The 12,219-nt window shown below is 38.7% G+C and overlaps 1 protein-coding gene across 6 annotated transcripts in view; it reads left to right on the top strand.

The window, feature by feature from the left end:
• The window catches only part of afap1 (actin filament associated protein 1), a 283,153-nt gene that overhangs the window by 248,005 nt on the left and 22,929 nt on the right, over positions 1 to 12,219 (top strand). For 4 of the 6 annotated variants that reach the window (XM_073043105.1, XM_073043104.1, XM_073043103.1 and 1 more), the window contains exons 11-15: positions 4,784 to 4,929; positions 6,329 to 6,446; positions 7,804 to 8,073; positions 9,969 to 10,083; positions 10,380 to 10,544. In XM_073043105.1, the coding sequence (XP_072899206.1) occupies positions 4,784 to 4,929; positions 6,329 to 6,446; positions 7,804 to 8,073; positions 9,969 to 10,083; positions 10,380 to 10,544 (814 nt within the window). The remainder of the gene's footprint in view (positions 1 to 4,783; positions 4,930 to 6,328; positions 6,447 to 7,803; positions 8,074 to 9,968; positions 10,084 to 10,379; positions 10,545 to 12,219) is intronic. The other 2 variants (XM_073043107.1, XM_073043106.1) reach the window with 1 other exon arrangement.

Below are 12,219 nucleotides of genomic sequence, written 5' to 3'. Positions count from 1 at the left end.
ACCACAGATCAAAGATGATGCTTGCCATAATAATTAAATGCACATGTTTGAAAATAAATCACAGATTGGCAGTGGTAGGCATAAATAATGGCACTTTCTGTTATAAAATTTATTTATTTATAGTAATAGAACATAGAAGAGCACAGCACAGGAATAGGCTATTCAGCCCACAATGTTGTGCCAAATCAGCTAAAAGGCAAATTAAACCAAACACTATTTCACTATATACCTACACCATGTCCATATCCCTACATCTTTCTTAAATCCATGTGCCTATCCAAGCATCTGTCAAAAGCCTCTAGAGTAATTGCCTCTACCACCATACCAGGCAACGCATTCCAGGCATCCATCACTCTCTGTGTGTAAAAAAAAACAAAACTTGCCCCTCTTGCCCCTCACATTTCCTTTGAACCCTCCCCCCACCTTCAATGTATACCCTCTAGTAACAGACATGTCAACCCTGGGTAACAGATACTCTCTGTCCACTCTATCTATGTTGCTCATAATCTTATAAACCTCCATCAGATCTCCCCTCATCCTCCACCACTTCAGAGAAATCAACCCAAGTTTATCCAGCCTCTTGTGATAGCACGTGCCCTCTAAACCAGGCAGCATCCTGGTAAACCTCTCCTGCACCCTCTCCAAAGCCTCAACATTCTTCCTATAGTGGGGCGACCAGAACTGTGTGCAATACTCCCGATGTGGCCAAACCAGGGTTTTATAAAGCTGCAACATAACCTCTTGACCTTTGAACTCAGTGCCCTGACTAATAAAAGCAAGCATTCCATAAGCTTTCTTAACCAACTTATCAACCTGTGTAGCCACTTTGAAGGAGCTATGGACTTGGTTCCCAAGATCTCTCTGCTCAGTACTGTCACCCTGCATTTTCCCTACCAAGGTGCAACACCTCACATTTATCTGGGTTTAACTCCATCTGCCCTTCCTCTGCCCATATTTGCAACTGGTCTGTATCGTATTGTATTCTTTGCCAGTCTTCTTCTATACTACCTACAACTCAACCAGTCTTGGTATCATCCGCAAATTTATAAACCCACCCATCTATGTTATCATCCAGGCAATTTGTATACATCACAAACTGCAGAGGTCCCAGCACAGGTCCCTGTGGAAATCCACTAATTACAGACCTCCAGCTTGAATGTCCCTTCAACCACTAGCCTCTGTTTTCTATGTGAAGGCCAGTTCTGAATCCAAACAGTCAATTTGCTGCACATCCAATGCATCTTAATCTTCTGGATTATCTTCCTATAAGGAACTTTGTCAAACATCTTACTAAAATCCATGTTAACAACATCAATTGTCTTACCGTCATCCATCTCTCTCAGCAACTTGTCAAAAAACTCAATCAAATTGGTAAGGCACAACCTGCCATGCACAAAGCCGTGCGAGCTCTCCCTAATCAGGCCATGAGTTTCCAAATTCTAACCCTAAGAATTTTCTCCAACAATTTCACTACAGCTGACATAAGACTCACTGGGCTATAGTTCCCAGGATTTTCCCTTGTTCCCTTCTTAAATACATTAGCCACTGGCCAGTCCTCTGGGACCTCGCTTGTGGCTAAAGAGGACACAGAGATATTGATCAAGGACCCAGAAATCTCGTCTCTTGCCTCCTTCAATAACCTGGGGTAAATCCCATCAGGCCCTGGGGACTTATCCACCTTAATACTCCTTAAGAGGCCCAACACTTTCTCCCCCTTGACCTCTAAATGTCCTAACATATTTAATCACTCACCTCTGATCTTCTAGGCCTCCATATCCTTTTCCTTGGTAGATACTGAAACAAAGTACTCATCAAGTACCTCACCCACATTCTCCACATCCAAGCAAATGTTCCCCCCTTTATCCTTGAGTTGTTTTCATCAATGAAGATGGCATTTTATAAATGTTATCCACAATGGTCTTTTGGCTCAGTTGGACATTTTCAAAAAACAGACTGCTTTGAATAATTATTTATAAAAAAATCTTTTACTGCAGCATATAAGATGACATAATGTAGGAGCAGAAATAGGCCTTTCAGCCTATTGAGTCTGCACTGCTGCTCCATCGTGGCTGATTTATTGAACTCTCGCAACCGTATTCTCCTGTTGGAGGGACATTCGAGCTGGAGGTCTGTAATTAGTGATGTTCCGCAGGTACAGGGACCTCTGCTGTTTGTGATGTACATAAATGACCTGGATGAAAATGTAGATGGGTTGGTTAGTAAGTTTGCGGATGATACCAGGATTGGAGGAATTGTGGATAGTGTAGAAGAGTGGCAAAGAAAACAGTGTGATATGGATCAGTTGCATATTTGGGCAGAGAAATGGCAGATGGAGTCCACCTCAGATTAATGTGATGTATTGCACCTTGGTAGACAGTACAGTTAAGGGCAAGATCCTCAACAGAGTTGCTCAGCAGAGAGATCTTGAGATTCTAGTTCATAGCTCCTTAAAAACGGCTACACAGACCAGGTGGCTACGAAGGCTTATGGAATGCTTGCTTTTATTAGTCAGGGCACTGAGTTCAAAAGTCAAGAGGTTATGTTGCAACTTTATAAAACTCTGGTTTGGCCACATCTGGAGTATTGTGTACAGTTCTGGTTTCCCCACTATAGGAAGGATGTTGAGGCTTTGGAGAGGGTGCAGAAGATGCTGCCTGGTTCAGAGAGCATGTGGTATCACAAAAGGCTTTTTAGCATTATGACAATACCAAACAATACCCATTAATCTCTCAGTAACAATAAGCTACTGTATTAATTTTGTTTTTACCGTTCATCAAGAATTCTTATAAAGATAATGCTTCTAAAAGGGGTAGTCAGAATTTGAGATTGAAAATTTTTCGATGCATTGGTCAAATTTAGAAGCCTATCTTCAAAGATTTACATTTTCTAAATAGAAATGTGAGCACTCAAGAACAGGGATACTTAAGCATGGATTAAATGTAAGATATTTGTATTATTTTATGAAAAGCCATGAGGCTGTGCACTTAATTTCTAAGGCTAATATTTGAGATATAAATGATGTGAATATTCAAGATTAGATTAGAGTAGTTAATCAAGGACAAGGATTTGAATGGAATATTATCATGTAACCATTCGGTCTGTGGCCCGTTTCCATTGTGAATCTGTACTGACACAAAGGAAAAAGTATGCTGTTTAATAATTTAGAATAGCATGCCAAAATTTAAAAAGGTAGAGGATGAATCATGTTTTAAGCATAGGAATTGCTGATGTCACATGTATTGATTTCCCTTTTGAATGACATCATGAAATGTAAATCTTGTCCATTCATTATCTGGTTGCGTTTTGTCGAACTGCTTTACTGTCTTTGCTGAACTGCAGCCAGCTGACCTGTTATTGTGGTCTGCCACCCAGTGGTTGCGACCAAAGACTGCAAATATGTATCCAATGGAAATACTACTGGATATCAAAATCAGGTTTAAAATCATTGCCATATGTCTTGAAATTCGTTAACTTGTGGCAGCAGTACAAAGCAAAACATAATAATAGAGAAAAAGTACATGGTTTTCATTTTATCCTCCTCATTTCTTCAATTCTTTTCTATTTCTCCTGTAAACCTTAAAGTGCCTGTTTGATACTAATTCCTTGCATGTGTAAAGTACTCACTTCTTTTTTGTGATCAAGCCTTCAGTATCCTTCAATAACCAAGGTTTCCTTGTTGAGGGAAATTCCACAATCCATCCCCCCTAAATAATCTCAGCAATGAATAAGGTGTCCCACTCACTCGCATGGTTCTGGAATGGTTAAGATCCAGTGGCTAGCAATACAGCAGAGAATATAAGTTCATACTCTCTAACAAAACCTTGTTAACTCCTCCTAATTAGCCTCTTTGCCTTATGTGAAATGTATTATGCCCCTCAGAATCTTCTGCAGTAACTTCTCTGCCACACTGTAAGGCTCACCAGCCTGTTGTTTCCAGCCTTACACCTACTGAACAAGGCAGCGCTGTTATTTACTTTCCAGTTTTCTGATGCCTCGCACGTGGCTGACAAAGATGCAGAGATCTCCATCACATCTCTAAAAAATTCTACCCGTGCGTCTCCTAGCATGCTGGGATAGATCCAGTCAGATCCCGTGGATTTATCCAACTTAATTTGTATCAAAATTTTTGGCACTTCCTTGTTCAGGGTATAGACATGCTGTGGAATGTCAGTGTATTCCTTTCATACCTCTGCAAACCTGCAGTCCTTCTATGTGAGTAATGAATGGAAGTATTTATTTTTGACCTCTGTGTAGATGACCTCTTTGATCCCTGAGGGACCTATTCCTTCTTCCAATATACCTGTAGAATGTTTTAGGATTCTTCCTAATTATCCTTGCCAAGGTTACTCCTTTCCAAAGTTCTCAAGAGTCTCCCACATCACAATCCACCTTTCAGTTCCTCTACTGCTATCTGTCATCAGCATCCGACTTCTCATTCATTTTCCTTATCTCCCTTATTAGCCAATGTAAATTGCTTGCAGGCATATTCTTAAAACACTTTATAATGTGGGCTACTCCAGCAATTAACTAAGTGTCATATATCTGGAACAAAGCCAATTATATTTTTCTATCATATTTTTAAAATTATTCCTTTAGAAACTTTATCAATGAGGATGCACATCCTCAAAGCTGAGCTCTACACTTAAGGCATTACTTAAAGGGGAAAAAAAGTTTCCCAAAAATGGAAGTTTTTGTAAATGCATTTTTCCCTAGTAAAAGGATTTATTTTTATTGATCATGTCTGATATATTACCACTCGATTTTCACCATTTTAATTTTTCAGACCTCCTCTGGAGAGGAACTGGGAAGGTGGCTTGGCATTTTACTATCTGAAACTGGTTCTTCCACAGATCCATCAGCCCTACATTATGATTACATTGATGTAGAAACAACATCTAGTGTTATACAGACTGCAAAACAATGCTTCAAGTAAGGCAATATTTTGATCATCAATAATTGATTTCTGTAAAAATTTATAAAGGAAAAACATTCTGGTTAAAATACAACTAATAACGATATGTAAACTTGTGGAGATTTTTATTTTATTTGTTATCTATTTATTGGTCTTTATGTTTAATGACTAAATAATGAATTAATTTATGGCTCAATCTCACAGTAAAAGGCAAACTGCCGAAGCTCTGCATTCACATGCCCAATGAACACTGTCTTATCCGGTACAGAACTACCATGTATAAATCAGTCCCCTTCTGCTCTGTAAAGTTCTTCACAATCATAAAGACAGGCTCCCTCCCCAGAATTAACCTTCTGCACTGTAAGCTAATCTCCCTGCCTCACAGACTGTCAAAACTGTCAAAAGAGACTGCATGTTCATGAAGATCTCTGGAATTTATATAATTGTTTAAAGAATATTAAAAATTAAACATAATAATATCCTGTTGAATTATTAAAACTTAAAATACACTTAAAACTCTGAAGAACAAATGCAATTCAGGGCATTCAAATTACTTCCATTAAATCAAAAATGTGAATGTAAGTGTAGACAGAAGAGATTGTAGATTCTGGAACCTGGTGCAAAACACAAGATGATGAAGGAACTCGGAAGTTAAAATGAGATTAACCGTTAACATTTCAGGTCGAGACCAGATCTCAATCCAGAATATCTAATGTCCATTTCCCTCCATAGATGTGGCTGGACCTGGTCAGTCTGGCCAGTGTTTTGCGTAGGTGTAAACTGCATTTGGGTTTCTGTCTGGCATTCAGTCTTTCCATTCAAATGGTTAGGCTGACTAGACTTTAAGTAGATCTAACCCCAGCACAACTTGAGCTGGAAGATTACCCAGTACCATACAGAGCGACTAGCACTTCTTGGATGCTTTGATCCATTTTTTTCGCATACAGAATGATAGTGAGGTTACAAAGGTTTTGTAGCTTTTTCCATTTAACGCTGTTCATTATGGGGATAGACGGCAGAAGCTGGGGCTTGCTCTTCTCAGAGGAATTTAAGGCATACTTACTCATCAAAGTAAGCTGGCATTTCAATATACTAGTGGGAGATGTGGAAATTTGATTATTGGCAAAAGAATTGAAAATAAGAACTTTTTTAATGCCCAAATGTGTTATAATCTGAAACGCATTGCAGATTCAATGGCAGCTTGAAAAATGGGATTGGATATGTGTAACAAAATTCTAGCCATAGCAAAAGAGAATGTAATAATAATTGGATGTTTCTTTCAAAGAGACAGCAGGCACTCTTTGAGGCAGATTGTTACTGCGATGGAGGTTTCTATAGATTTCAACTCTATGATTTAGTAAGTATAAAGTACTGAAAGCTCACAAATCTTTCACCAATTTCTTTTTACATTTTCAGTTTATTACATAGACGCTCAATATCACCTAACAGATATGGTGGCAACATCACTAATGGATATGCATGTCCGCGTGGAATCTCCCTTCATTATGATGATGTACCTTGCCTAAATGGAACAGTAAGACATTTAAATTAGTGCCATATCTTTGACAGTCTTATAAAAATATTTTAAACAGCCAGTGCGAAGAAACTAATCTGAAATATTGTGTCTGTATTTTCAGTTCTTGTGTTCAGGTAACAAAGGTGGATGCATGCAACTTTTATTTGTCCTTTTGGGAACTTTCATTTTCCCAATGTGTGGTGGACCCTAAAACTAATGCATCAAATAAGTAGTTTCATGGTAAATTTTGCACCCCAAAGGAAACCACTGGGTCTTCGATTCTGTATCAGTCAAAAATGAACTGCTGAATGTAATAGTGACTTCCACCCTGGGTTCTGTCATTCTCTGGTGACAGTTTTCAAGTACACATAAATTACTCAAATGATTAGGACTTTTGCTGACCATATTCTTACAGACAGTGAGTTTCAGGCCCCTACTGCCCTCAGAGCGACTCCTTTGTAATCCTACCAATTGCCAACTGGAATTTGCTTCCTATTAAGAAGAATGCATGTAAATATCTAATGGAAAGTATATGACTTATTTTTAAACATAGTTTGGCTGGGTGTGACTTAATTATAATATCCTCATCCTAAGAGAGTAAAGCATGTGAATTAGAATTGCAAGCTAATTAATTAGCAAATTTTCTGAATTGTTGGTTAAATAACTTAATTATAGTGAGGTACTGACTAGCAAGTCTGCCACTGTATGGTGACCAAGCTCTGCAAAGATAGGCAAAGTAATGGGGACATAAAATAGTTCTGACTGTGTAGTTGAGTTATTCCGTTGATATAACTTTGTCATACAATGATTTCCGGTGAACTGTCTGAAATGACCTAACGGTCATGGAGTACTTTGAAGAGCAGAATGGATAAAAAAAATCATCTTCATCTGCCTTTTGTTTGCTTCATTAATTCCCAGAAATGGTTTAGCCGCGTTTAGAATTAGACTTTGGTGGCATGCTCATAAAATACGGGGATTTTCATCTGAAGGTTTTGTACTGTATTTGTCTTTTGTGTCTATTGCTACCCTGATAACAAAGTTTATGTGCGTTAAAAGACTTTTGAATGTGATGGTTCTAAATTATCTCATACCATCAACGCTATTTAAGATTACACTAACTAATTTTCCTGATCATCACACTTAATGTCAACACTAATTGCACTGGTGAAATTGTGACCAAATTTTATTTTGGTAAAATACTTCTTGTGATTCATGCACTGAATAACAAATTATGCAAATAGATGCAGAAACTTTGAGTCATTTGATGCTTTTGGATATATTTCCAGTATGTGCTTCACCAGCTTGTACATAACACTGCATTTACCTGCGTGTTTTTGCCTCTAACATCTGAAGCTTGCTCCATATTGCATCGCAGGAACAGGAAGTTTTCAGCAGTAACACTGACACCCTCTGGTATGAGGAGGTTTTCAGTGACACCACTGACCTGTATGACAACGTCCCACCACCAAAACCAATTGCTCGCAAATCACAGCCGATTGGGGTCCAGAACAAACTTTCCACTGAGAAACTCTCCTCTAAAAATAACAAAACTCTTGTCTCTTCATCTCTGTCTTCCACGCGGTCTATGACTAATAAAACTAACACCTCTACTGCGGAAAAAGGAACAGTCAAGACAGCCTCGCAGGTACTTCTGTAGTGCACGAATTGTATGATGGCATTTACTCATTCTGTAGCATTATGTCAAAACATTCTAAAAAGGAAACCATGGCCGTCTTTTGGGCAGATATTAATCAACAACTTTTTAAATAGGCATTTCTCATCCGATTACTTTGTGTTACTATATTTGAAAGGGTGATGGCATATTGCAGAGAAGATTCTCCTGCTTCTCCATCATAACTTCAAGATTTGCAAAACCTTGGTATATCATTAAGAAAATTTTTGCTAGCTATACTATGATTATGTGGATCTTCTACCATGAGAAGGCAAGAGAATTTCTATATGGTGTCCCAATGCATAGCATGTATTTTATAATTTAATGCTAGAGAAATTGTTAAGAATTGTGTCCCCTTCCTTTAAATATATGAAGTTTTGTATTAAAAACCTAGAAATACAAGTCATTTTACACTAATCCTACATTCATGCAATTAAGGATAGTGTTAACCTTCCACCAGGGATATAGAGAGAAACTGGAGCATCAAGATGGAACCCACACTGTCTCAGAGAGAGGGCATGCAATTTCCACACAGACATCAGAGGTCCGGATCAAACCTGGGTCACTGGCACTGTGAGCCAATAGCTCCACTTAGAAGTACTGTTGTGGTGCCCATTTTCACATATCATGATTTGTAACACTATTTCTTTAAACACAATTTGCTGTACTTTATAGAATCCATATTCTGCATCATGGCAACACACGTCCTCCCTCCGCCTTCTTACTCTGACTTCTCTTCTTTTCCAGTCCTGATGAAGGGTCTTGGCCCAAAACATTGACTGTTTACTCCTTTCCATAGATGCTGCCTGACCTGCTGAGGTCTTCCAGCATTTGGTGTGTGTTGCTTGGATTTCCAGGATTGGCAGATTTTCTTGTGTTCTGGACCAGGCATCTGCTTTGTCTCTCTCACTCCCTGGAACAGTTTCTAAAACCTCAAACCATAAATATCACAAGGCTGGATTTCCTTGCCTTAGCTGAGTAGGAATGGTATTGTGGCTCTCATGGGGAGCTCAGCTGGTCGAGCAGCATCAGTGGGAATTCCTTAGTCCCACAAAGTGTTTTTCAATAGAGCTTGGAAGAGCACTTCTCTTTCTCCTATCTGTTCCAAGATAAATAACAGTGTGAACATGTCTTCAGCTAGATCGCAAGCTGTGTTAGTGCACTGGCAGATTCTTGGAGTGGTAATTAGTGTCTTCAGGAGGACCCTGTTTCTATGCTGAAAAGGTGAACTGCCTGTCCTAGGTTTGGCCATCTGTTGGCAGTTTATTATGGATATAGCAATAATAATATATTTTTGCTATATTGCCAAGCACCAAGCACCAGTAATTCAAAATTTACTTCAGTGAGTGGAAAAGATCAGTAGAACCCTAAGTTAGTGGTTTAGAATTGCTCTGACAATTTCAAGATCGGTGTCATAAGTATCTTTCCATGGTACACAGTCCAACAATTATTCCTCAACATTTATATTGGAATCTATTTACATTAATGGACCTTTATTTTAAACTTATAATGTCATTTTTATCAGATTCATACAGGTTATTGGCCATTCCAGTGCCATAAATGGGCAGTTTCCTTCCTTCCAATTAAATGATGATGTCAGTCAAGTTGCTCTCTTCCCTCTGTCCTTTCCACACAGCCACATCTCGCATCCTCTCAGGATGACTAGTACTAGAACTTCGAATATACAACTATACTCACACTCTGCTGTTCTTGATTTCACTTATGAACATCTTAACTCACTTTATAATGCTAACGGTCAATTGGTATGGTGTTGCACTTCTCATATAATTTTGAATAGATTTGATGTTGAGATAGTTTTTAAGGGGTTTCACCAATACTTATTAATGACTGCTTATTTTCCCACTTAGATCAAAGGGAAGAAAACGCAAACAGTTGTAAATGGTACAACAGTGAAAGCAAAGGCTGTAAGCAGCCAGGCGAAGAAACCAAACCCTAGCACAAATGTTAAACGCACTGCATCAAGTGAGTGTTTTACATTTTGTGTTCTATCATAATAACATCTAGCAGAAACTGGTGATACTGTTTCTGAATAAATGTGTTTTTGTCTTTCCAAATTGCCATTGCAGTCATTTCTCAACTAAATAATGATTATTTTAATAGAATATGGTAAATATATCATAGGTTGGTGGTTTTGTATAATAACCGATTTAATCAATAATTCCTTTACAGCAGGGATGGTTGGAAGTTATTTGAATTGCTGTCAATTGGTAGAATATATCTACTATAAAGGCATTAAAAGGTATGAGATTAACTTTCAGATGCTGATCAATATAAATATGGAAAAAATCGAGTGGAGGCTGATGCAAAAAGATTGCAGTCGAAGGAGGAAGATTTGAAAAAGCAGAAAGAAATCTTACGCACCCGTCTAGCACAACTGAGAAAAGACAAAAGGGAGCTGAGAACAGCCATTGAAGCATGTGCAGGTAGCAACATTAAAACTTTCTCTTCCTTTAAAGAGGATGGTTCAGATACAAAACTGATCAAAGTTGTTGGATTGGAATTATTTCTCGTTGACTGACTCATCAAGAAACCTTCACAAAAAATTGCTGAACCTGGTTTTGATCATATCTTCAGCTGATCAAAATCATGGTATTAACATCCTTTTTTCCACAATCTGTATTCTCTTTCCACTTTCAATTGATTCCGATACAGAGCGCTTAAATAAATCAGTCACGTCTACAATGTCATTAAATATTGACTCTTTTATGCCCCATTATGCTAAGTATGATTTAAAATGGGATGGCACTGGCACCAAAATAGTGTGTGAAGTAGAAGTGCCAACTTTTTACCTTTTCACTCCTCTAATGTTTGGTCTAAGGTCAACCTTGTGTTGCACTTTAGCAAACAGTAAATAAAACACTTTGCAAATTTTAGTTGTTTAAAATGTAGTTCAGTCAAAATTTATTTGACCCAGAAGTTGCTTTCGATTGTTAACCAGTCCTGCACAGCACTGATTTCCAGAGTATGCATGAATTTACTTTGTGATTTGGCAGCTGCAGCTTGCAGTGGAGAGTCAGGGTGGCTCTACATGGCAATGGGACCTTGTCCAATGTAATGAAGTCATGTGCAGGAAGTCAAAATAAGGCCTACCCAGAAAATAAAAGAAATTTAACAGCTGGCTAATCATTAACTCCCTGAATTAACTGGCTGTCAATATTACTAAATCCTAAAAATGCTGAATGGAATATATTAATACTATTATCAATTTATTGAAAAAGCTTCTGAAAATCGAAACAACCCGTAAGTACTTTAACAGCATTAAAACCCAAAGTTTCTCAAAGTTAACAGGGCCATAGCGGCAGGTACATGGAGAAACACTACATTTAATCAGAATGAATACTACTCTGCTAGCTCGGCTCAGTGGCATAATTCTCCTTGTCCTTTACCACCATCCATAATCAGTCCATAAGATATAAAAGCAGAATTAGGCTATTTGGCCCATTGAGCTTAATGCATTATCCATGGACAGAATACAATGGGAAGTGGCCTTTTATCAATGATATTGGAAGGGGTCTTTGGATCGAATGAGCTTAAAGAATACTGTGGGAAAAATTTTATTATGTCATAACATTTCTTTGCTTCTTAAATGTTATGAAGCTTCTTGTCAAGGCTGCGGACTATTCAAAAGTCATGTAGAGTCTAGCAAGAGAGTGACTGGGAGCAGCAGCACAGGAGGAAGCAGCAAGAGAGAACACAAAGTACACTGCAGATGCTGTGGTCAAATCAAGACGTACAAAAAAGCTGGATGAACTCAGCAGGTCGGGCAGCATCCATTGAAAGGAGCAGTCAACGTTTCGGGCCGAGACCCTTCGTCAGGACTAAAGGAGGAGGGGGAAGGGGCCCTATAAAGAAGGTGGGGGGAGGGGAAGGTGCCAGGTGAAAAACCAATCAATCAGAGGAAAGATCAAGGGGTAGGGGAGGGGAAGCAGGGAGGGGATAGGCAGGAGAGGTGAAGAAGGAATCTAAGGGGAAAGCACTAAGGGTAGTAGAAGAAGGCAGAATCATGAGAGAGGTGATAGGCAGCTAGAAGAGGAGACAGAGTGAAGGTGGGATGAAGGGAGAGGGAGGGAATTACTGGAAGTTGGAGAATTCAATGTT

Source organism: Hemitrygon akajei, chromosome 4 (genome assembly GCF_048418815.1).
Source record: "Hemitrygon akajei chromosome 4, sHemAka1.3, whole genome shotgun sequence".
NCBI lineage: Eukaryota > Metazoa > Chordata > Chondrichthyes > Myliobatiformes > Dasyatidae > Hemitrygon > Hemitrygon akajei.
This window is presented reverse-complemented; position numbering and strand designations above follow the sequence as displayed.